The sequence below is a fragment of the Mastigoproctus giganteus genome, chromosome 2 (assembly GCF_048544385.1).
Source record: "Mastigoproctus giganteus isolate SK-2022 chromosome 2, ASM4854438v1, whole genome shotgun sequence".
Classification (NCBI taxonomy): Eukaryota; Metazoa; Arthropoda; class Arachnida; order Uropygi; family Thelyphonidae; genus Mastigoproctus; species Mastigoproctus giganteus.
Window position 1 is genome coordinate 254,106,223 of NC_143576.1, and position 27,520 is coordinate 254,133,742.

The 27,520-nt window shown below is 37.8% G+C and overlaps 1 protein-coding gene across 6 annotated transcripts in view; it reads left to right on the top strand.

The window, feature by feature from the left end:
- The window catches only part of HUWE1 (HECT, UBA and WWE domain containing E3 ubiquitin protein ligase 1), a 1,105,343-nt gene that overhangs the window by 696,649 nt on the left and 381,174 nt on the right, over window positions 1-27,520 (top strand). For all 6 annotated transcript variants that reach the window (XM_090389849.1, XM_090389845.1, XM_090389850.1 and 3 more), the window contains 3 exons: window positions 1,232-1,380; window positions 10,341-10,455; window positions 16,658-16,753. In XM_090389849.1, the coding sequence (XP_090245975.1) occupies window positions 1,232-1,380; window positions 10,341-10,455; window positions 16,658-16,753 (360 nt within the window). The remainder of the gene's footprint in view (window positions 1-1,231; window positions 1,381-10,340; window positions 10,456-16,657; window positions 16,754-27,520) is intronic.

A 27,520-nucleotide genomic window follows, 5' to 3' on the forward strand; every position in this document is an offset into this window, starting at 1 on the left:
CACTTCTTCTGTTTCATTGGCAAGTATTGTTGCTCCCTTTCTATTTTCAGTGTAACCAATTGTTGTAGATGCAGTCTCTCCTTTTAACAAGCACAGTCCATGCTTGATAAAATTCTAACCCTGAAGGTTCAGGGCTAGAATTGATTGAGCAGGCTCTCATCGTATACTTCTTGCCTGGACAGAATTGCTAAAACAATTTCAACTCTAACTCACAACTTTTAAATAACATTGCCCTATGCTTGTTAAGTAAGTCAGCAGATCTCCTACTCTTAATATCATTAGTGCCAATGCATAACAACATTACCTTTCGTGCCTTAAAAGATATCGGCTCAACTTATTCAACTTTTGTTCTTGGAAGACATACTCTGCTCCTATTCCACCTATCCTTTTTGCACAATATATTTCCTGTTTCGTGACATTAGAGCAACCAGCAATAGCTACCTCTCATGGAACCGTGTGCATTCTGCCTTGGTGATCGACACTTTGTTGACTCTGGCATTTAGTTGGCCAGCCAAGGGTTCCATTTTAATACCTTTGCGGACGTCCACCTTACTCCTCAAGCTTTTATAAAAGCTCATTATCTCAGATCTGCCTTTTTCTCCGAACTGACATACTCAAATCAAAGTTCAGCACATCATATTTGACTTCCCTCTCTATAATGGAGTATGGCAAAGCACCTTCTTATCAAGCCATGCAGCCCAAATCATACCTACTTTGCAACAAACGTTAGCCAACAGATCTGATGTTATTGCAGTTTTCACTTTCTTCAAAAATGATAAAATGCTATGACAGAATATAATTCTTAAATCCCACGTAATGCACATATCTCACTTTAATAATCTCTTACCATTGTATGGCACATAATGGCTTTTAGCTGATGTTGTGCCACAAAACCTCCAATAATAACACCACCACCACCAGAAGTTGTTTTTCAAATCAGTTTTCAGGTGAAACGCTATAAGAAAAAGAAAGGCAATAAGATGTGAAGTTTTTCTTTCTCTGAAAACAGTTCAATAAAGTCTTTGCTTACATTTCCTCTAACTTATGTTTTATGAGCCTGGATTGTAATTTATTAATGTCGCATTGCTAAATTACTGTCTAGATTGATACACTTACCATGATTGCTATTGGTGCTTTTCTGTTAGACTACTAAATGTTTATTGCTTAAGAATGTTGCATCTGAATCAATCCTATTCCGTGTATATTAGTAAGTTTTTTGTTGTTTCTTCAGGTGATGAACATCATGAAAGCAGTGATTCAGATAGCAATTCGGAATCAGGTCATAGTCATAGTGAAGAAGATGAAGCTGAACATGATGATGAGGATGAACATGAAGATGAGGAAGGAGATGATGAAGCAGAAGATGAAGAAGATGATGAGGTAATATCTGTTTCTAGGTTTGTTAAATGGAATAAAATTGTAATACAATTATTTACCTTTTATAGAATCACTTATATAAGCACTTAAAAGTGATGGGTTTAATATAGATAGCCTCATGAACATGGTGTAATACTTTTCTGTTCTTTAAAATTGCTGTTAAGATTTTCAATATGAATTAAAGAATAACAGAGATTTCTGTTTTCCTATGTAATTCCTTAGAATCATCAATTTTTTTTAATATTTTCTTTTGTGAATGGGTCATTATTTATCTATGCTAATCCCCATACTTGAAAATATATTATTATCTGAAATTGTTCTTAAAGTATTATAGGGTTTTGTCCGATGTTTTTTTGACATCAAAATTGTTTTAAGAGCTGAAATTGGTGAGTTTTTACATACCCTTCTTACACATGCTATCTTTATGAAACCTGAGTGCTCTTTTAAAGCAATATAGTTTTATTTTTCTTCTTGTTTTGATTTTCTCTTTTGTGTACTTCAAGTGGTAGTGTTCGTATGGGGGTCTAAAGTAAGAACCCAGAAAGGTAATCCACCTTTCACTTTTTAGTCTATATACCAACTCTACTAACTTCAATAACTGCTTGGTCACTGGTGGCACAACTCCTGCCTCCACTTGGAAACCTGGGGGGAAACCTACCCTGGTGGATAAAAGGAACAGAAATGGAAACCAATATATTTCCACATTTAGAGCCAAAGAGCTTTCAAATTGACAATGATACCGACCATGACTTCTCTCTTTCAAAACAACTGAAAAAGTAACAAGGAAGCAGGAATCTCCTACATTCCGGAAATTGCATTCTGTGTCAGCACAATCTGTGGGCAAGCTCTTCCCTTTCATCATTCAGAGATGCCTTGAAAATGCTGCAGGTTCACCGTAAATGATTAACTTCTCCAATCAGGAGATTTACTAATAGAGACCTCGCACTCAACTATTATTGCAGCTTACAGCTTTAATTGGAATGCTAAATCAAGTCTTCCCCCCCTGCATAAAACACTGATCACTTCCAAAGGATTGATCACTGATTGGGACCTATTAAATGTTTCAGAAGAAGAAGAAATAGTCCAGTAACTGAAAGATCAAAACGTCACTCAAGCAAAAAGAATATTAATCAGAAAAGATGGCAACTTAATCCCTACCTGGAACATAATCTTAACATCAGTGCAGTAAATCTACCATCTTCCGTTAAAGCAAGTTACTTGAACTGCCACTCCCGGACAGCATGCCGTGGAGATGCATAATGTCTTAATTGCAGGGGCTTATCGAGGAGCTAGAAAACGGATTATCCCAAGTCTGCCAAAATGCACTTATGTTTCTGCTACCCACAGTTGCCAATCAGTGACATGTTAATCGGAAGTGTCCATCTCTCCAGACATCGATTTCGGACTAGACTCTATTAGCGCTCGGTCCAGAAATCATCTAAACTGGATTTAGCAGCGCAATAATACACCACTCACAATTCCATCCAAGAATCCTCCATATTATCAAGTAGCAGAACAATTGCAAAAATCATATCCTGTTGAGGTGAAGCAATCATACCTAACAAGCATGGATACATATGATTCTAATAGTCAAGAAGAGCTGCTTGAATTACATGCAGATACTGATATGGATGACAGATCATATGGATGTCCTCTGTTGAGTTCTGCTTTAGTCTACAAACAGATTCTAGACATTTCATCTGGAAACAGAAGAATGCAGTACCATCCCTTCAAAATCAGAGAAAGGGACACAATGTGGAGGCAGCTGCTCTTCTCTTTATGATTTTGATATGGGTACCATAACTGTGCAGAGGTACCCAGAACAGTTCCTCAAATCCTATGTGCAACTCTTTAGGGGTACCATTGACTTTCTTTTTCTTTTCATGCATGATAATGCCACCACACATGGAGCTCAAGTGGTGGAAGAATATCTTGAAACTGAATATATCCAACGACCGACTTGACCAGCACAATCACCAGGTTTAAATCTGATTGAGTGTGTGTTGCATTTCACATGGTCATTGCATTTCACATGGACAGCCAACTCCTCAGTCACTTGGTGAGCTAAGCTGGTGAAAGAATCAGATTTGATGCTACAGAATCTTATAGATACCCTAATATCGAGCATGGTTCACCACTGTGCCTGTTTAGCCATTGGGGGTTTGGGGTCATACACCATGCTGATGCCATGTGACCATAATTTTGAGCATAACGTATTGACTATAACGCAACATTTTTGGAATTCCCAGCCAAGTCCTCGGTTACTTTGTGAGCTAAGGTCTGCGCTAGTCGAGTATTGCCACAGAATCTTATAGACACACTTATATCAAGCATGGTTCACCGCTGTTAAACTGTTTAGCCTTTGGAAGAGATCATACACCATAGTGACGTGATGTGACCATATTTTCGACCATCTTGTATCTACTTTCTAATATGACATATTTGGCAATTATTATATAACCTCTATAAATGTCCCTTTTACCTGTCCGAAGTTTCTCGCTGTATCCTCATTTCATCTTTCTTCTATGGTACACCGTAAAATTGTGTCTCGCTTCATCGCAAGCAACACAAGTTACACCACGTTCTCTACATGTTCTGTTAATGCAACAATTTGTCAAGCATTGTAGCAGAAAAAGATAGCATAGGATAGCTACGTAGTGAACAGTACTGAAGCCTACAGTAGTCACGAGTTAATTTGTAATAATACCACAGATAATATCAGAGGCCAGAGCTGCTTATGAGAAAGCACTGGATAAGAAAGCAAAGATGGAAGCAAGAAATTTTTCATGTATGAAATTTTTCAGATCAGACCCTTGTGCACTGGGTTTGGGAAAGTCTTAGACAACCCAGCTGATGCAAATGAATTGAACAGGTTGTTTGCATCTGTATTTACTTAAAAAAGACCCTTCATGCCGAGAAGAGGCTGTGCAAGTGAAGCTGCATCATATGAAATTAGTGATTTTGGAATTATAGATGACTGTTTATTAGAAAAAATTCAACCAAGAGTATGAAGGCAAGTAAGGTTCCAGGAGTTGATGGTATACCCAGTAATTTTGAGGAAGGCCATCAGTGCATTGAACCATTAATTGTGAGGTCATCTTTGGAATCGGGAAGTTTCCTTTCAGTTGGAAAAGTGCCAACATGTCACCAATACATAATGGTTGAGAGTGGTTGAGAGTGCAATCCATGGACATTTAACATAGACATGGCATTCTGATAAACACACATGGTTTTTTGTTAAGGGAAAATCATGCTTAAATAACTAGGTAAGCAATTTTCACACAGTTACATGAGATGTGTAGGGACCAATTTTGACATAGTTTATTTGGACTTTAGCAGGGCATTTGACTCAGTCCCTCATGTGTAAGCTGGAACATGTTGGGATTACCAGAAAATTTCTAAGATGTATTGCTGGAAGTCTGCAAAGCAGAGGATTGTGATTAATAGATATTCTTCAGATTGGTTAAAGGCAGAAGTAGGGCCTCCCAAGAATCGACTCTTGAACGAGCGTTGTTTCTGATTTTCATAAACGATATCAATGGTGGGGGTTAGAAGTCTTGATGTGAAATTTTACAGATAGTGTAAACATTAGTAATGATTAGTACCCAACAGCTCTCCTTCAGCATGATTTGAACAGGCTACAAGAATGGTCAGGAAAAAGTGGCAGCAAAATGCAAGGTGTTACACTTAATTTATTTTGGTGTTACCCAAAATAAATTATACACTTTGTCGGGTTGAATTTAAAACAGTAGAGGAATTGGTGGATCTAGATGTTATTATATGGGCTGATATGAATTATTTCTGAGCAATGTAAACAGGCAACCAGAAATCTCTATAGGAATCCTGTAGAGACATATAGGTCATAGTCGCACTGTATAAGGTAATTGTAAGATTACATTTGATATACTTGTTCAAGTAAGGAGACCTCATCTGAAAAAAAAAGTTACAATTTAATTATAATAGACTTCTTTAACTAACTATAATGATAAACTAATGATATAATTCATTAATATTATTTCTCTAACATAGATTTAGATTCATCCTTCTTCCAGCCACATAGTTCCCTCAGGAGCTGTTGTGGCCACCAACAAATTCCTCCAACTGCATCAATCATGTGCTATATGAGCGGTATCCCAAAAGTTCACTGATCCTATCCTTCCACCTAATTGTAGGTCTTCCTTTAATAGCAGTTTTTGGAGTTGGTTTTGTTATGGTCTCTGTGTCATCACATAATATGGTGGTATGCCATTACCTATCACACGGCTGATTTTGAAATGGGCCCTGTTTAATCATTCATCATGCATCCCGGTAGTGAGCATCATGGTCCCTTGCCAAAGCTATCGGCCACAACTTTTGCCCATCTCTGCTCCTCCCACCTCTGTCCAAACCAGATGGTTCTGTTGTCACTTCAGCCAAGGATAAAGCTGACCTGCTAGCACCCATTTTTCTTCCAACTCATATATTAATGATCTTGGTAAAACACGTCTTACCATTCCCAACATGCTCCATTCAATGCCTCCTGTGGTCTTCTGTCCAAAGGATGTCAGAAGGATTTTGAAGAAACTTGATGCTAAGAAAGCTCCAGGTCCTGATGGTATTTCTCCGCTTGTTCTCAAAATCTGTGCTCCTGAACTTGCTCCTATTCTTTGCCGCCTTTTTTCACTTTCTTATTCCGAAGGTGTTTTTCCTTCTGCTTGGAAATTTGCTCATATCCAACCAGTTCCTAAACAAGGGTGACATCCCTCCCATCCAGTTATCGTCCCATTGCAATTACTTCTACTGTTTCTAAAGTAATGGAGAAATCAATTAACCACCAACTCTTAAACTACCTAGAAACCTTCCTTCTGATCAACGATTGCCAGTATGGATTCCGTCAGTGTCGATCCATTGGTGATATTCTGGCTTGTGTTACCCATTTATGGACTAATTCAATGGAAAGGTTCGGTGAAACACAAGTAGTTGCTCTTGACATCTCAAAGGTTTTCGATCGTTTTTGGCATAAAGGTCTTCTAAACAAGCTTCAATCTTATGGTTTTTCCAACTGTTTTTAGTAATTGGCTATCCAGTTTTCTCTCTGTTCGCTCACTGAGGGTGATGGTAAATGGCTCTCTGTCTTCTATCTTCTCCACTAATGCCGGTGTCCCCCAAGGTTCAGTTCTTTCTCCCACTCTTTTCCTCTTGTATATTAAGGACCTTCCATTGACTGGAAATCTTATCCATAGTTTTGCTGATGATAGCACATTTCATTCCACTTTCTATTTTGAGAAACCTTGTCCTGCTCAATCAGCTTCAACTTCTCGAAAATCTGCTACCAATTCCTTAATTGGCGATCTTCAGGGAATTCTCCAGTGCGGCAGATATTTACAAATGAAAAAACATTTTGTGACAATGGGAAATTGTGGGAGCGAAGTTGAAAAATATGTAATTAATGATATTGAAATTTCACAAGATTATTTAATGAAAAAACTTTCGAGCCTACAGACCAGTAAGGCTCCTGGAGTTGATGGAATATACCCTATAATCTTAAGAGAGGTGGCAAGCGAGTGCATTGAACCATTGAGGCTAATTATGCAAGCATCACTAGACTCTGGGGAGATTCCCTTGGATTGGAAAAGTGCAAATGTATCTTCCATACATAAGGGTGGCTCTAAAAGTGAAGTTGGAAATTATCGACCTGTCAGTCTGACTTCAGTAGTAGGGAAAATCATGGAGGCAATGATCAAGGGTGGAATTCAGAATCACTTGGATTGAATTGAAATTCTCAAGGATACTCAGCATGGTTTTGTAAAGGGAAAATCATGTTTAACAAATGTGGTTCACTATTTCGAAAGGGTCACTCACGAGTTGGATTTAGGAAATAATTTCGACATTGTTTATTTAGATTTCAGCAAAGCTTTTGACTCAGTCCCACATGAGCGGTTGCTTTATACGCTGGAACAGGTTGGAATCACTGGGAAAATCCTTAGATGGATAGACGGATGGCTTCAGGGCAGGAGGCAGAGGGTTGTGATAAATGGCTATTCCTCAGATTAGGTTGATGTAAGAAGTGGGGTTCCCCAAGGATCAGTATTAGGACCACTGTTGTTTTTAATTTTCATAAACGACATCGATGAAGGGATAGAGGGCGTGATGTCTAAATTTGCAGATGATGTTAAAATTGGTAGAGTAGTTAATGATCACTGTCAAGCTGAGTTTCTTCAGAGAGACCTAGATAGACTTCAGGAATGGTAAGAAAAATGGCAGCTATGCTTTAATCCAACAAAGTGTAAGGTATTACACCTTGGAAACAGTAATCCCAAAATAACTTATTCACTTGGTGGAGTTCAACTAAACCCAGTACTGGAGGAAAGGGACTTGGGTGTTACGATACGGTGAGACATGATATTTCCTGAGCATTGTAAACAGGTTGCAAGGAAGGCCCGTGGTGTCCTATCGATGATCTATCGAACTTTTGCAAGTAGAGATAGGGACGTGATAATCCCATTATATAAGGCTTATGTTAGACCACACTTGGAATACTGTGTTCAAGTATGGAGACCGCACCTGAAGAAAGACATCGAGCTTCTTGAAAGGGTGCAAAGAAGGGTAACTCTCCTGGTGAGATCGGCAAAAGGGCGTCCTTATGAAGAAAGACTTCGAATATGTGGGTTGCAGAGTTTGGAAACTAGACACCTTAGAGGAGATTTGATTGAGGTGTTTAAGGCTCTGAGAGGCATCAGTAAAATGAATGAGGATAAAATTTTCAAGATTATAAATTGTGCTAGAACTAGGGGACATAAATTCTAGTTACGGGGGAAATGTTTAGATTGGACTGCAGGAAGTTTTATTTTAGCCAGCGAGTTATAAATTATTGGAATAAGTTGCCTTCATGGGTGGTAGAAGCCGACAGTTTGGGGAAATTCAAAGGTCATCTGGATAGTACTTTCGGGTAAGGGAAGCGCATAGGATGATAGGTTTAATTTCCTTTTTATTTATTTTTTATTTAATTTTTTTATTTATTGATTATTATTAATTAGTTATTTATTTTATTTATCTATTTATTTATTTTTTGTTTTTATCATTGTTTTGTTCGGATTTTTTATTTTTTATTTTATGTTTTTTTGGCTGGTGCAGCATGAGCCATAGGCTTTCTTGCACCATGCGGCCGTTACTAATACTAATCTCGCAAAAAGGATTCTTCTGCTGCTATGCTTACCTTTAGTGACACTCCGATTTCTAGGCAAAATGAAATATCTCTTTTGGGGATTACCCTGACTTCTAATCTCTCTTGGCACAAGCACATTACAAATGTTGCTTCCTCTGCATCTAAAAAACTTGGTTTTCTCTTTCACTCTCAGCATAACTTTTCTTCCAAACAGCTGCTCACTCTGTATAAATTGCAAATCCGCCCAGCCAGGAATATTGTTCCCATATCTGGGGTGGTGCCCCCAAAACCTTTCTCAGCCTTCTTGATTCCATTCAGAAGAGGGCAGTTATGTTAATTAATGATTCATCTCTAAGAGAGTCTCTCCACTCGCTGTCTCATAGACGTACTGTTTCTGCTGCATGTCTCTTCTACAGATACTTCCATGGGCACTGTTCTTCTGAATTGGCTTCTGTAATTACCACTCCCTCTTTCAAAACAGTCTAAACACATGCCACGACCAGCCAACACCCATTTAGTGTCCAACTTCAAACTCACAGAACCAACTTTTAATCTTCCTTGTTTATTCATTCAACTGCCATTTTCTGGAACAACCTTCCTTCATATGTATTTCCTGAAAATTAGTCTACAGAAGTTCAAGTTCAGTGTCAACAAATATCTTTCATCTTCTCAGTCTCCAGCCCAAGCACAGTACTAAGTACTATAGGTTCTAATACCTCTCGTGTTTGGGGTTTACATAAAAAAAAATAAATAAAATACCTTGTGCTTCTCAGTTTTAAATATTGGCTACCACTTTCAGCCCATCTGGCTAATTTTTCTAGTTCTTTTTGCTATATCCTACTATGATTTATATCTTAACCACTTTCGCAAACTTCAGATCATTTGAAGTTAAACTTTGTCTTATTCAGTATTATTAATAAATGAATACATAAAAATAATTAATGGCCCAGCACTGAACCATAAGTTAATGTTTATTCTACAGGACTAGGCAAAATAAATATTCTAGTCTTGTGGAATTAAGTGGTTTGAATGATAAGAAGTATTGGAAAATGAAATTAATAAATCTCCCCCCCCCCCATTGTGCTGCACATACAAGTGCATACATTTACTTTTATAAAATAAAAATTTATTTTGTATAAAAGTAAATTCACTTGGATAGTAGTCTGAATCAAATGCTGTTTTATTCATGGTATTCATCAAGTGGCTATTAAAATGCCATTTCTATATTTGATGTTGAATTTGATTTACTATTTTTCATTGAAGCAGGGTTGAATTTCTGCTATAATTATCGTTTAATTATACTAAAACAACCCATCCAGTCAACTTCTGCAGGCACAATAGACATGTATTCTTAGGTGAATGTATTAACTGCCTATCTGATATAGAATGAATCAGTGGAGGACTTGCACACTAGAGAAATGAACTACCCAATGAAGTTCCTAAATAAGTAAGACATATAGATCTGTGTGAAATAAGACAATTTTCATTATGCGCATTGTTATGTCTAATTACGCTGCCGTTTTCCATCGCTTCTCTTTCTTGTGGATGGCCATCATTTTCAGATAATTCTAAGATTTTTCTAGTTTGTATCTTCATTTCTTCATCACTATAAGTTTCTTATACACACTAACTGGCTTTGTTCTAAAATGAATGTTCTTTGAACAATCCTCATCTCTGTTTTTGAATCACACAACTGTATATTAATATTTAGCTTTACTATCAGTTGATTCAATTAGTAAATTTATAAAATTGTTGTGATAACAAAATAGAAATTTTATTTATGAAATATTTTCCTCCTCTCTCATTTTCCCATTAATAGGGATCTCATTTTGATCTGGGTGATGATTACCAAGACCTAGAAAATGCCCTGTTTCGAATTCAAGACAGAGATGACAGCCTTTTCTTTCAACTTGAAGAAGTGTTCCCATCCTCTGGTAAGCAACTTCTTTAGCATATACCTTTACTAGAGTGACATGTAGCTGTTTATCTATGCCCTGCCATGATTATTCTTTTGCTTTTGAATGCTACCCTGCTTTCCTTACTTGCTCTTTATCTGTTACTCATATTTTTTTTTGCGAAAATTGCATCTACCCCTTCTCTTCCACACAGCTTTCTTATAGTGATTAATTCCTTGCATCTTTTGTATGATTTCAATCTAGGCCTTCCCACTGAGTGAGAAGGATGGTGTTTATAACCACTGGGCAGATGGTGTAAATCAAGGTGTTTATTCTTGATTTTGATTCACCTTTCCTCTCATGTTCAACACACTCCTCTTTCTTCACCATTCAGATCTCACACTGTGTTGTGTAATTTTCAGATTCAATTCTAAATTCTAACAGAATTCTCTTTGACATTACCACTTGCTACTCGCAATGGTCTATACATTCAATCAAAATATTATTTTTCTTAAATGTTCCATCATTTTTAAGGTACCAGTAAGTTCACTAATTCAAATTAACATTTCATGTTACCAGCTGTTCTTATTTATTAGTTTTCGTTATCCTCAGCCATCCAGTATAGTTGGATAAATCACATTGGCTTCTGATGGCAACCATGTGCCTTCTGTGCACATGGTTGCTGGGTGGTGTGAAATTTTAAAAATCTGCTGGCTACCTAGTACCCTCATATCATTTCAATTTGCTCTTGGAACCATCACTTGCAAAGTCTTTATAGAAAGAATGTGGAAACTCTCTTGCCATTAGCTTTCTTTTTAGAAAATTATTCTAAAATTAAGATATTCACAATTTCAGATATTTAACTCTCTTCCTATTGCCAGTTTTCCTTGAAAGGAATTCTTGGTATTCTTTTTCTGGTCTTGGAAGCACATATGAAAAAATAATAATAAACAAACAAATAAATAAAATTTAAAAAACTTAAGTATCATGATCAGCCAATGCATTTTTACTGGAGAGGAAGGAAGATAAGTCATTCTCTGGGAATAATTTTTTAAACTATAAGAAAGTAAAAGGCAAAATGATGACCATTGTAGGAAACTAATATATAGCAAATTAATGCTGCAACTAGGGTTTTAATTCTTCCTTAATTTATGATTTCATGTTATTCTGAATATTACGTATATCTTGGTTATCAAGTATAATGTATTAATTTTTACAGTAGTCATCAGGGGTGCTGAGATGAATTCATTCCCCAAAATAAATTTTGAACACTTCGTCAATGACCCTTCAAAAATAGCATTAGCATTAAAGGCACATGATGCAAGAAAGCAAGCTTATATAGCATCAGTGGAAAAAAAACCTCATTTCACCCATTCACTCACTCCAAATGTCTGCCTTGAATGTATTTAAACTATCAACTTCTACAATGCCAGATGGAAGTTTGTTCCAAGAATCAACCATCCACTGGCTAAAGGCAAATTTCCACTGTCTTACTTGAATTTCAATTTATGCCCTATCAGGCAATTAGTCTGAGTAGGAGGAAGAATCACATCAGCATTGAGCATGCTCAAACCATTCAAAGTTTTATACACCTCAATTAGGTGACCTCGCAGGTGCCTAGTCTCCAGACACAGTTATTTGCAAAAATTAAGCCCTTTTTAGTAAGAGCAACCCCTTTGTTCCATTCACTAATCTTGTTGTCCTTCTCTGTACTCATTCCAACAGCTCTACATCCTTAAAATGAGGCCACTAGACCTGTATACAGTACTCAAGGTGTGGCCTGACCATTGCCTTATACAAAGGGATAATCACCTCCTTATCCCTGTTACATTTGTCAATGTTAAACATCAGTTGCCACCTCTTGGCCCATCTGCTCAACTTTTCTAGATCCTGTTGAAGCAGCGTACTGTCATTAACAACCCTGCCGACCTTCGTATTGTCTGCAAACTTGGACATTAAGCCTGATATATCATTAATAAATACAGAAAACAACGGACCCAACATTGAAGCCTGGGGACTCCTCTAATAACATTACTCACCAAAGAGCAGTGTTCATTGATTACCAGTCTGTTTTCTCCCACTCAACCATCCTTTTATCTATAACAGCAATTTGCCTCCAATGCCACACACCAGTTTGTGCAGCAGTCTTCCATGTGCAACAGTATCAAAAGCCTTTCTAAAATCCAAATATATGATATCAAAATTATTCCTTGCATTCAGTTCCTTTATTGACCACGTCATAGTATCCAAGCAAATTGGTCAGACAAGACTTCCCCTTGACAAACCCATGCTGTATCTGAGCTATAACTGATCCTGCAGTGTTTCTTTAACCAGTGCCTCCACTAATTTCCATGGAAAAGAATTTAAACTAACAGGTACCTCCCCTGAGTCCAAGGAAGCTCTCATAATTATGGCTAAGGGCTTTCTTACTTCCTTTCTGCCTCCTTTAATAAAACTAGATAGATCCCATCCTCCCCATGTACCTTTCTTATGTTTATCTTCAACAATTTCTCCTCCACTTTGGTCTCAGTTATTACAAAATCATCTAGCTCACTGCCATAGTTTAATTCACTCTGGCATTCCACTCCCTGAATAACTCCTGGTTGTGAATGTAGATTCAAAATACTCATTTAGTTTGTTAGTTACCTGAGCAGTATCATAACCAGTTGAACCATCGATATCAAGTAGACTAATCTGATTCATCCTTCTAGAGTTTACATAAGTAAAGTAAAGTACTCTTTGCTGTTTTTCTTTGCATACTTTGCCAAAGATTTCTCGTAATCTGCCTTTGCCTGCCTAACCTTCTCTATGACTTTGTTTCAGACCAGCTTATATCCGTCATAGGCTTCCGTGTCACCTGTTAATTTATATGTATCCCATGCATTTTTCTTCTCTTCCACACCATTGGTTCATCTGACACCATTTAGGCCTAAATCTTGAACAGTATTTCTTAGTTGGTATGAAAAGCTTAGTAGCTGCCAAGATTAATTCTTTGAATGCTTCCCATTTTAAATTTGCTGTTGGTAGCATCATCAGTTGGTCCCACTGTATAGAATTTAAATACTGTTTCAGACCTCCGTAGTTACCTTTACAAAAGCAAAAACGCTTCCCTTACCTGATAGTAGTTACCTCTTTGAGTAAATCCCACTTCAGCACACTGATCACTGCCACCTAGTGGTTCCTTTATCCGCAGATTCTTAATGCATGAAGAAATAGTACTGATAATCATATCAAGAATATGATTATCAGTAGACACAACGTCTCTGATATCCCACTCCCTTTAGTTGCCTCACAAACATGCTGCTGTAGAAAACAATCATCGAATAAATCCAGAAAAAACCTTACTAGTGTGTTGAGAGAGACCAACCCACCAATTCCAGTCAGTATCTGGGAAATTAAAATCCCCATTATAAGATACTCAGATTTACTGGCCCTGTATTTCTCTGTACAGTTTTTTATTATACTCATCAGAGTCATTAGGCCTATAACACACTCCTGCTCTCTATTTTGCTTTCCCAATATTTATGTCACACCAAACTGACTCAACACTGCCCTGCCCAGCCCAGCCCTGTCAATTGGCTGTACTTCCTTGGATTTAGTGTTTCTTAGATAAATGCATAACCCCACCCTCCTCCTTTCCCATTCTGTCTATCCTTCCTGTACACATTGTACTCCCCAAATTCCATTTCTTTATTCCTTATATCTGTGTGACACAACGTCTCTGATATCCCAACAATATCTGCCTTTGATGTTTTGAACAACACCTCAAACTCTTCAAATTTATTTACCAAACTCCTAGCATTGGTGTACACGCAAGTATACATGCACCTGTTCCTATTCTTAGCTTCGCCAACAGAGCCCATTTATTTACTTGTTCTGCAATGACTCCCAGCAGTCCCTGAAATCCCCTGCACCTTGTTTTCCAGGCTGCTACTCATTCCAATGGAAGCAGTGCAAGAATCACTTTCATCTTTGCCGGTGGCTACCGTTAATCTATTAGTCCATGTATCTCCTTTACTTTTATTCTTTCCTATTCAAAATTTCTTGTTTATACACTTAACTTAGCTTAGATATTGAGCTTAACTTAATTTTTTTTTTTTTTTTTTACTTTTTTTTACTTTCTTTTCAAAAATATGTTTTGTCTTCTTATTTCTTAGCTATCTTTTTATTTATCAGGTCCACTTTACAGATTTTCTGTTTTAAATGATTTAGGTGGAGATGGGCATTTGCCTGGGAACCACCCTGAACCAGTATACACACACACACACACCCCAAACTAGCAGTTTTCCGACCCATCTAACACTGCCTTGGTAGAATAAGCAAATATTATTGTACCCTTTCTATTTAAGTGTATCCCATCCCTGTAGAAGCAGTCTCTCCTGTTAACAAGCACAGACCAGCCTGAGAAAATTCTACACCTTGAGCCTTGCACACTCTCTCCAGGGCCAAATTGATCGACAAGGCTCTCACCATATACTCCCTCCTATCATGTCTGGGCAGAATTATAGACACTTTCAAATTCAACCCTAACTCACGACTTCTTTTCAACATAGGAGTAAACATTTACTTTGGTTAAAGTGGAATTGCAATGACTTGTGTTTTCTGTAATTGCTTATTTAAAAAAAAAAAAAAAATTGTATCTGTAGGATGAACACACTTTTTTTTCTCTCAAATTGTGAACAGCCGGAAGAAGCCTTTTAATTTCTGAAGTATATTCCTAATAAGACACTAGGCATGCAACCCAATTCCTACAATATGACACCGCAAGAGAAAATTCTTTAAGATTGCCTTGCACTTAACTATAATGCCTTCACTGTCACAAACAGTTTTTTCCCTAAGCTTGCCTTACACAGCTACAGAAAATATGAACCATCATTTTCCATTAGAAGAATGCAACCTGTGCCCTGTTATGAATATCATCTACAATTTCTAACAGGCCATCTTTCTTGGACAGGTGCTTTGATCTGAAATGGGAACAGAAACATTATATCCACCACTAATCAATTTTATGACTTCGACCTATTGAGATTATGATGTAGTCTGTAGTATTACAAAAGAGTGCTATTACTGTGGTGGATAGCCAGTATATCCCTCACTCAATAAGCTCAATAGGGGTTGAAATCACAAAATTTGTTAGTGCCAAAGAAGTCTTCTCTACCGATATATTTTTGAATCCTACAAAAAATAGCAACTATATTGGAATTAGCAGCCATTTGAATTGCAATTGTTTACTTCCATTGAATATATATTTTTTTTCACATCATCCAGAACTTGTGTACGTGTATCATGGTGGCTTCAAGGCAGTAGCCCATCTCCACCTTTCTCTGTGATGGTACAGAAACTCTAGGCCACCCAAGCACAATGAAACCAGCCTGGGTCGACTATCCTATATGTGCTTATGTGCACAAAATCCCATACCCACCAGAGGTGTACAATACCGGTGGAATCATTTTCACAGGTTCCCTCATTATAATTAAAGCAATTCAAACCAGAACAACAGAAAAAGATGTTTCTTCTGGATTCTGAGATGTTCCAGAGTGTTGGAAAATGAAATAGCTCATGAAAAAGTGAAAACAGCTGTAAACTCACTAAATATACTTTCTTAAAATCACTCATTGATTATAAAATAATAAAAAATCACGGCCACGAACTTTGATAGCAAATTCAATAAACTCATGTCTAACTTTATCAAATCAACTCAAAAATTGAAAACCAGAAAACTAGCTTAATGGAAAATTGATAAGAGAAGTTTTAACCAGACTTGGTTAAAATTTCTCATGTGTTAATAATGTGTGCATAATAAACCCAGAGGATTGGGTATATCTTGCACACCTTGCTTAGAGTTAAAGAACAACATAATACATACCAAACAACCAATCATCTTTTGATAAAACGATTGGCATAGGAAAAACAAAGGTATCTGATTACTATTATAAAACTACGTAGCAGCAGTTTCCCATTTATTGAAAGCCAACAATATATTGCGATAACCAATTGAAATTGTATATATCTCTGTATTTCATATATTTTTATACATACAAACAATAATAACGTTTCCACACATTGATACGATAATAAGTTTTCATCACAGTTCAATCCTGTTTGATTTTTCAAGTGGTTTTTAAGGTCTTACAATAGTCTTTACATTACATTCTTAAATAATATGTATTGCTTTTCCGATTATTCATTTCTTGATGTGGAATACCTATTATAATTATAAAAATATTTCTTTCTGTTACAGGTGGATCATCAATAGTATTTGGTGGTTCTGATGGCATTCGTACCTTTCAAATTCCTGTAGTTCAAGATGATACTGCTAACGGCTCTGAAACTACTGGTAAGATATCAGTCCTTATATTAGTTAAACAGCTTATTTGGATGAAGAGAAATTGTTCTGTAACTGCACGAGTTACTACATATTTAGCCCGTGCCTAGGTGTTGAAGAATTGCTCCCATGTATAAGATGCACCTTAATTTTGGGGCCCGAAATTTGGAAAAAAAAAAATGTATTACATAAAGTTATTAGACTCAAGTTTTATTCATCATAAAATTCATACAACTCCTCATTACTTGAATTCAGCACTGTACGAAAATTTCTGAGCCATTTCTGGGCAGAAGGTGGCAAAACGTAACCTAATATACCGGTAACAAGTGCAAAACAATGAGCTCAACGATAACAAGCGCAAAAAAGCAGAAAATGCAAGTAAAAGAAATCTACGACCACTGTATAAGACGCATCTTATACATGGGGAAATACGGTAGATAGCATACACATTGAAGTAAGGCTACCAATAAATTAAGAATGGTGTGTGAGTGTGTGAGTGAAACCTTTGCAGGGTACACCTACCATGGCTGCCCAACTTGGCCAATCCCAACCTAATTGAAAAGGACATTCAACACTGTAACCATTCACCTGACAATGTGTGGCTGTTACTGGATGTTTTGTGCAATGTATGAGTGGCACTGCCATGGGATACCCTGCATCACCTGGTTAAGTCCGTGCCAAGACATATGGGCCCACAAAATTGGCCCCTTTATGAGGGCAGATGTTTCTAATGCAAAACAAATTCAGCGTATATGTAGGATACACGATACAGCCATGATGTAATGGCAGTTGGGATGGGGGATCATTGTAAGCCAACTGTACTACAGCCAAAAATAGAAATAACGAAATAATGAATTATTTTTGAAAGCTAGTTTCATTCCTTATTCTTCATCTTTTCTCCCTTTAATCTTTTTTTTTGAAATTTAAGCTTTTCTCACTTCATTTTTCATCTTCTTCATAAAGAAATAGTAAAACTGCAGCTTTGCTGCTTTTATTTTTGAAATTTTTCAAAAATTTCAAATCTCTGCATTAACAAATGGGTTGTCAACTATGTTAGTTTACATTGTATAAATTATATAGAATGTAAGATGCTTATGCTATAACAGGAACATGTTGCCTTGTTCTTATTATAGCAATAGGAAATCTCCATCTGTGGATGCGCTTCGTCAGGACTCCTTAGTTAAGTGGGTTGGATTACTGATTAGTGCTTTTAAATATTTGCTTTATTTAGATATTGTTGGATTATTTTGTTATTGTTGGATTATTTTAAGGTCGCCCTGGTGACTAATCATAGCTCACCTGGGGATTTTTTCTTTGTGTTCGATGTAAGGGTGCACCGATCTTAAATTACAATTTGGTGCACTGGTGGAACAATTTGAGTCGCTGAAAAACCCGGGTGCTTGCCCTCAAGAATAATGCATCTGGGAGCTCGTCAGGGACTCAAGATTCCAGCAATCTACCAAGTGATGCACACCCGATTCGGGCCTCAAAACAGAAAAATCAAGTAAAAACTACTCTGGTTAAAAAGGACATTGTTTTATTAGGAGACTCCATTGTCAGGGAAACAGGGAATATTTTTTGTAATTAGGATAGGTGGAGTAGAACCAGGGTATGGCTGCCGGGAGCAACTAATTAATGATGTCACCAACAGATTGTCATATTTTAGGGGGGGGGGGGTAAAGAGAATATTATTATTCATGTGGGGACTAATGATATTAAACGTACACTATCCTACGATTTGTTGGAAAAATACAGGACCATGCTGAGGCAATGCCGCGAGCTGCGCCATAATGTCTATGTGTCTGCAATTCTGCCCAGACACGATAGGAGGGATTATATGTTAAGAGCCTTGTGGATTAACTCAAGACTTGAAGGAATCTGCAAGGCTTTAAGGGGGAAATTTCTATCAGCATGGCCCACACTTGTGGGTAGAAGGAATATGTTTTGTAGAGAGAGGATAAAAAAAAAAGTAAAGTGCAGCCGTTATCAACCACTGCAGGATGGAAGCCTCCTCAACAATTCATGTTGAGGGAAATGGACCATAATCTGCCACACTGGTCCAGTGCGGGTTGGCAGATCGACCGTATTCAGCAGTCAGGAGCTTGAACCCCGGTCTACTCAAAGAGCATATGCTGCTGCACTCCCACTCCTGCCCACTCGGCTACGGAGGCCTTATGGAGAGATGGGATACACTTAAACGAAGGTGGTGCAAACGTTTTTGCCAGTATTATTGAGGATACCTTAAAGGTTCATGGAAACTGCTAGTTAAGGGTAATGTGGGTAATACTGACACTCGTTTATCTGATAAAATTGGTCAAAGTAACTATTGCACATAACTCAAGAGTTCTTATCTGTTACCCCATCTGGACATATTATCTAGATATTCTGGAGGCACAAACGTTTCAAGTGAGCGGGTAGCTAATGCCAGGGAAGAGCCTAAAAAACTTCAAGGGTTGTGTTAGGGTAGTTAAATATACAAGAACAGTAAGTCTTAATTGTTTATATAGTAATGTTAGAAGTGTCGTCAATAAAATGAGTGAATTCGAACTGCTGGTTAAAACAAGTAACGCGAACATAATATAGCTTACAGAGACATGGTGCAACCCGGAAATTGGGGATGATGAGTTTCAGTACGGCTTGTATAATGTATTTAGGAAGGATAGGGTAGATAGAAGGGGTGGTGAGATAATGCTTCTTATCAGAAGCAGCCTGAATGCGACGATAGCTTTCCCGGATTCAGACATTTCACATGCTAGTATAGAGTCTGTATGGTGTGAGATAGTTGGAAACAAAGGTATAATGCGAGTTGGAGTAATCTACAGACCAGGTGATTGTGAGGATTATGACGAAAGCCTCTACATGCAAATGGAATGGACAAGTAAGCGTCAATGTCTTATTATGGGTGATTTCAATTTGCCTCTAATTGATTGGAGTAAATGGGAAGGAAACTCGACATGGGGAACAAAATTTTTAAATCAACTAGATGACTGTTATTTGTATCAACGTATCAGGGAAAGTACTAGAGAAAAGAATATCCTAGACCTCATTATCACACATGAATCAGATGACATAACAGGGCTGACAGTAGAGGAACCAGTAGCAGGAAGTGATCACGGAGTTCTACGGTGGATGATGACGAGAGAGGTAGCAGAAGTAAAAGGCAAAGGAATGGGTTTTAATTTCAGAAAAGGATATTACGATCCCTTAAGGTGCTACATGGCCTCTATTAAGTGGGTAGATATTGCACAGAGAATGAATACATTTGAACTGTGGTATGCTTTTAAAATATTAATCACAGATGCCTTGAATGCATATTTACCATTAAAAAAATACTCCACGAGGAGGGTTCCAAGTTGGATGAATAGTGAAGTTGCCACATTACTTGAGCAGAAAAAGGTGGCATGGAAAGGTTACAGAGCAATAAAAAGAAAAGTACTGAAGCCTATAACAGCTGCAAGATGATCTGTAATAGACCCACAGAAAAGGTTCGAGGGGCAAAGGCAGTTTATGAGAAATCACTAGCAAACAGAGCAAAGAGGGGGGGGATAAGGAATTCTTCACATATATAAATGCCAAAAAGAGCAGGACAAACCAGGCTATCCCCTTTACATAAGGGAAAAGGGATAGTGTTAAATACACCAGCTGCTGTTGCAGATGAACTCAACAGTTATTTTGCATTGATATTTAGAAATGAAAAACCTTTTGTGACAATGGGAAATTGTGGGAGCGAAGTTGAAAAATATGTAATTAATGATATTGAAATTTTACAAGATTATTTAATGAAAAAATTTTCGAGCCTACAGGCCAGTGAGGCTCCTGGAGTTGATGGAATATACCCTATACTCTTAAGGGAGACGGCAGGTGAGTGCATTGAACCATTGAGGCTAATTATGCGAGCATCACTAGACTCTGGGGAGATTCCCTTGGATTGGAAAAGTGCCAACTCCTGTTCATAAGGGTGGCTCTAAGAGTGAAGTGGGAAATTATCGACCTGTCAGTCTGACTTCGGTGGTAGGGAAAATCATGGAGGCAATGATCCAGGGTGGAATTCAGGATCATTTGGATCGAATTGAAATTCTCAAGGATACTCAGCATGGTTTTGTAAAGGGAAAATCATGTTAAACAAATCTGGTTCGCTATTTTGAAAGGGTCACTGATGAGCTGGATTTAGGGAATAATTTCGACATTGTTTATTTAGATTTCAGCAAAGCTTTTGACTCAGTCCCACATGAGCGGTTGCTTTATAAGCTGGAACAGGTTGGAATCACTGGGAAAATACTTAGATGCACAGCAGGAGGCAGAGGATTCTGATAAATGGCTATTCCTGAGATTGTGTTGATGTAACAAGTGGGGCTTCCCAAGGATCAGTATTAGGACCACTGTTGTTTTTAATTTTCATAAACAACATCGATGAAGGGATAGAGGGCGTGATGTCTAAATTTGCAGATGATGTTGAAATTGGTAGAGTAGTTAATGATCACTGTCAAGCTGAGTTTCTTCAGAGAGACCTAGATAGACTTCAGGAATGGTAAGAAAAATGGCAGCTATGCTTTAATCCAACAAAGTGTAAGGTATTACACCTTGGAAACAGTAATCCCAAAATAACTTATTCACTTGGTGGAGTTCAACTAAACCCAGTACTGGAGGAAAGGGACTTGGGTGTTACGATACGGTGAGACATGATATTTCCTGAGCATTGTAAACAGGTTGCAAGGAAGGCCCGTGGTGTCCTATCGATGATCTATCGAACTTTTGCAAGTAGAGATAGGGACGTGATAATCCCATTATATAAGGCTTATGTTAGACCACACTTGGAATACTGTGTTCAAGTATGGAGACCGCACCTGAAGAAAGACATCGAGCTTCTTGAAAGGGTGCAAAGAAGGGTAACTCTCCTGGTGAGATCGGCAAAAGGGCGTCCTTATGAAGAAAGACTTCGAATATGTGGGTTGCAGAGTTTGGAAACTAGACACCTTAGAGGAGATTTGATTGAGGTGTTTAAGGCTCTGAGAGGCATCAGTAAAATGAATGAGGATAAAATTTTCAAGATTATAAATTGTGCTAGAACTAGGGGACATAAATTCTAGTTACGGGGGAAATGTTTAGATTGGACTGCAGGAAGTTTTATTTTAGCCAGCGAGTTATAAATTATTGGAATAAGTTGCCTTCATGGGTGGTAGAAGCCGACAGTTTGGGGAAATTCAAAGGTCATCTGGATAGTACTTTCGGGTAAGGGAAGCGCATAGGATGATAGGTTTAATTTCCTTTTTATTTATTAATTATTATTTATTTTATTTATTTATTTTTTATCATTGTTTTATTTGGGGTTTTTTTTTTTTTTTTTTTTTTGGCTGGTGCAGTGTAGGACATAGGCTTTCTTGTACCATACTATAATAATTAATGATAGACACCAGCCAGGAATTAAACTAAAAATTTACTATACAATGAAATAATATACAATGAAATATGATGCAAATAAAATAAAACACTGATTAAATTATAGTTAAAATATAGTTAAAAACAATAAAATTAATTAAAATAAACTAGGTTAAAAGCGATAAAACATACAATCTGGAGCTTTCGGAGAACTGCCGTCTCCTTCTTCAGCATACTACCAGTGCTACAACACATCCTTAAGTAGCCGGTCCATGGCACTCATGCACGTGATCATCAGACACATGATCTACATTCTCCATGCGCGTATCGGAAATGGAAGTGGCTCGGGAGCGTGTCAAACAGAAACGGTCATCCCTTCTGAGGACAACTGCCTCAAACAGGGGGTGTAAACGGATCCCCCTGTCCCTATTAATAGTATTGTGACTGGATGAACCGATTCGCAAGCTCTCGAGCCACTTGCGTTCCCAAAATCCATGGGCGCGGTCGGTAATGACCGCGTCTTCAGGGGAGATCCGATGCTGCTTTTCCCAGAAATGCTCTGCCACAGCAGACCTCGCATAGTTAGCAGTCTTGATAGCGGTCGTGTGTTCCCCCAGACGGTCCTTTAAACGTCGGCCCGTTTCCCCCACATAACACTCCTCACAATCCGGGCACTTAATCTCGTAGACCACATTGCTAGTATGGTCCTGGGCTACGGGATCTTTAACTTGGGATATCACTGTGTGCAACCTCCGACCCGGAAGTTGCACACAGCGAGTCTGGCACTCCCGCAATGCCCGTACAATACGTTCTGAAAGGCCCGGATAGTAAGGAATGTATGCAGTAGCCACAGGGGCAGGCCACTCCCTACGATTGGACTCAACCCTATGAATATATTTGTCCAAGACCCTCTGGGGGTATCCACATTTCCTGAGGTCTGCCGTGACTTTGCAAATTTCTATTTCCTTTTCTTCAGGGGTACTACAGTGGGTCCCCACCCTATTCAACAATGCCCTGGCTACACTGTTCTTATGATGACAAGCCTGTGCTGAGCTATAATGAACAAATTGGCCACGGAACATAGGCTTTCTATAGATCGTTGTTTTTAATCTAGATCCATCTCTGCTCACCAAGACATCCAGAAACGGGAGGGACCCAGCTTCTTCCACCTCCGAGGTAAATTGTATAAATGTGGAAAAGCTGTTGAGCATATTGAGCACCTCATCTTCCTTTCCCTTTTTTAAAATAGTGAAGGTATCGTCCACATATCTCCTCCACTCGCGCATGGGGAAATTCAACTGATGAAACACCCTAGTTTCCAGTTCCTCCATTGCCAAATTGGCCACAATGGCACTGATGGGGGAACCCATGGCCGTGCCATGGACCTGCTTATACATAACTTTTTGAAACACCATGGTAGTGCTTGCGAGGCAAAATTCCACACCTTTACAAATATCATCAATGCTTAGTAAAGATCTAGCACTAAAGCAATCATCTCGTTCCAAGGCCGATCTTACACAATGCACCCCATGTTCAATGGGGATACATGTGAACAAGGATACCACATCAAACGAAATCATGAGTTCGTCATCACCTATAGATTGGCTTCTTATAAAGTTCACAAATTCCTTGCTGTTTCTGATTACTAAACTGGAGCGTCCCACTATAGGAGAGATGACTCCAGCTAAAAATCCAGATAAAGCATAAGTGGGACTACCCACAAATGATACTATAGGTCTCAACGGAATGCCCACCTTGTGCGTCTTTGGGAGGCCATAAAACCGAGGTAATCGACAACCTGAGGCATGAAGAGACCAATAAACTTCTTTGGTTATTTTACCAGCCTTATGCCATCCCTGTACCATGCAGCCGACCGGGCTAGCCGAGTGGGTAAAGTACCTGCCCGGCAACCCAAAGGTCGCGGGTTCGATTCCCGCCTCGGGCTTGGATCAAAGTACTGCAAAAACCTTGGGAGGTGCAATATGGCCACAGAAGCCGATGCGCCAATAACTACCAAATCAAAAAAAAAAAAAAAAAAAAAAACCTGTACCATGCAGCTAATACTAACTAAATATAAATTTTCAGAAGACTGTTTTTGGCTACTATCTAATGTTACTAATGTTAAAGTGACCTTTCAATTTCAAGTGGCAAGAAATCCATTGTAATAAAATATTTGAAAACAAATAAGAATAGGAACAATGTGATTTACATACTGTAGAAAGAAATCCAAAAAATAGGGGATTTCAAATGAACGTGATACTGCCATTCCTGCTGAATTTTCATCATTTATTTACAAACATAATTTTCCTCTGGGTTGCGTAAATCATGCAGGTGCATTGTTCAGAAATGTTTCTCAACAGGTGGAATATGTACAAATAAATAAAAAAAAATACTCTTAAAAGCAGCTTGTTCACAGTGCTAGCATTGGAAGCTTACTGTACATAGTACAGTATTGGGTATCTTCTGAACAATGTGAAAGGATGTGTGATTCCTTTAAAAAAAAAAAAAAAAAAACTTTAGTGGTTAGGGTGCTAAAAGACTGGCCTCATGTACTAAAAAAGTGTCTTCATGGCTTTCTGTGAAAGTAGATGAATATTTGATGGGCATTTATTACTATTTAGAGAGAAATACTAAAATGAAAGATGAATTTCAATAGTTTCAATTATCACATTCACTGTAGTGCATGTGTGAGTCTGAAGTTGATAAAGGCGAACACTTACTTTTGTGCCAAGGTGTAACTTTGGCTGATGCTGCATAAGCTTGCTTTCTTGCATCAAATGCCTCTACTAATGCTAATGCTAAAACTAGCCTCAAATTTTATATACCAAGCAAAGTAAAACTGTTCCAAGTGTTTGACAGCACTCAGTTGACAATAAATAGAGATCAACTTGATCTGTTAAATTTTGCTGTTAGTATTAATTCAAACGTTTGAATTAATACTAACAGCAAAATTTAACAGATCAAGTGGTTAGTAACCACGAATCAGTTGATGCACTACACACAACTCTAATAATGTTAAATTAACAGAGGTATGGGTCAATTAGGTGACCATCCGTTTGTTTATTTAATGTTATGCTATAGTTTAAATATGCTGGTGTCCAAATAACATTTCTCATTAAGGATATATTTTTAGCATCACAGGGGTTGTATAATTACTGTCCCGTGGGAAAAAAGTTCACTGGGTATCTGTTAGACCCCTGATACATTGTAGCAATACAAAATTCTGTATGGTTGTTAATATTTGAACCTCTGTTCCTGTTACATTTATCATCCATTTAGTATTATTTTTTACATCAAGATTTTGCCTTACAATTCAGCTGGAAGCACTAGGTGTAAACATGGACATTATTTTCTATGGTCACAACTTAACTGTTTAAATCATCATCATCATCAGCCATTTTCAATCCACTGCAGGATGAAGGCCTCTCCAGCAACTTTCCAGTTCCTTCTGTTTTGAGCACTGGCCATCCATTTACTACTCAAAAACTCATGAATTTCATCTATCCATCTCCGCCTTTTGTCTTCCAGGTTTTCTTCTAGCTCCTCTTGGGTACCATTCTGTTATTTTCTTAGTCCATCTGTCATCATGTCTTCGAGCTATGTGTCCTGCCCAAGACCATTTTAGTTCTTTAGTTTTGATAAGAATGTCCTTTACTTGAGTTTGCTGCCTAATCCATGTGTTTCTCTTCTTATCTAACAGTCTGATTCCCAATATAATTCCTTCCATTCTTCGCTGTGTAGTTCTTAGCTTCTCTTCCATTCTTTTGGTGAGTGCCCAAGTTTCACTTCCATAAGTCATGGTGGGGAGTATACATTGGTTCATTATTTTACGTTTCAGACAAACTGGGATATTGCTCTTCAGTATGTGACTATATTTCCTGAATGCTATCCATCCAAAATTTATTCTTCTCTTGACTTCCAGCCATTTATCATTATTACAGCTAATAACTTGTCCCAGATAAGTATATGACTCCACCTTTTCAATTACTGCTCCTTCAATCATTAACTGTTTAAAACATTCACTTAATTTTCTGTTCAAAGGCACAGTAACAGACTCCCATTTCTTCAGAATTCAGGAACCCTCCCGACATGTAATACTCGCCTTACGGAAATTCAACTATGTAAGTTTTTGCCAGCCAGTACAAACTGAAAAAAATCATGGAAACGTATTTTGCATCCCGTAAGAATAAATGGAGGTATAAAAATATCATAATGTGAACCCATTAACACATTGTGGGGTTTTTTTTTGTAATTCGTTCCAAGGTCTTGGAAGTTGAAAATCTCTCTCTCTATAACTAAGCTATTTATCTCTCTAAAAGGTCATATTTACAATGCAAATTGCACTACCCTTTCATCGTTATTATATGTTCTGTTATAAGAATCAATTTTGAACACCTTTGTGATATTTTTCTAAAGGATGTTTTTGAAGGTCACAACCATAAAACAATGTGCACTTTCCAGTTTATTGTGGGCTTTTCTGTTAGCACAATCTATTGTAAACAGGTAGTAAACTCTATCTTATTGCATTTGTGATAATACCGATAACTGCAATTGTGTGAATTTTTACTCTATTATGGTGTGAAATGTGTTTCCTTTCACTGAAATCTTCAATCATATATAAAAAAAAATATTTCAGAAACTTCTTCATTCCTATTCACGTATTACAATGGTGAAGGGGAAGGGACCAACAGAAAGTGCAAGTGCTGGCAGTGCTAGGAAAGGAAACAAAATTGATTTAGAAATGAAGATGAAAATGATTAAGAAGTACGAAGCAGGACAAAGTTTGTCATCTACTGCCCGAAGTTAGGCTTCAACAGTGAATACTATTTTAAAGGACAGTGCACGTATACAAGAATGTGTTAAAGGATCAATGCATTTAAGATTAACAGTGATCACAAAACAGCTTTCAGGTGCTATATATCGAAGATCGAAAAGCTATTAATAATATGGATGGAAAATTTGATTTAGAAGCAAGTGCCCTTGAGTCTAATGATCTTTCAAGCAAAAGCAACAGGTGTTTATAAAGATATTAAAGATAGGTATGGCGAACCCCAACCCAAGTTCATGGCAAGTAACGGGTGGTTTAATAGGTTCAAGCAGTGAAGTCGCCAATGCCGATTATGCAGCTGCAGAGAAATTTTGTGATGTGTTGGAAAAAATTATTGATGAAGGCGGCTATTCAATGCAGCAAATTTTCGAACATTGGCGAGACTGCTCTTGTATTGGGGAAAAAAAATGCTGGATTGGACATACATTGCCAAAGAGGAAAATACAATGGCAGGTTTCAAGGCGTTAAAAGATGGGGCCACACTCTTGCTTGGGGCTAATGCAGTGGGAGATTACAGATTAAAACCACTGCTTGTGTACCATTCTGGAAATCCTTGTGTATTTAAGGGCATCAAT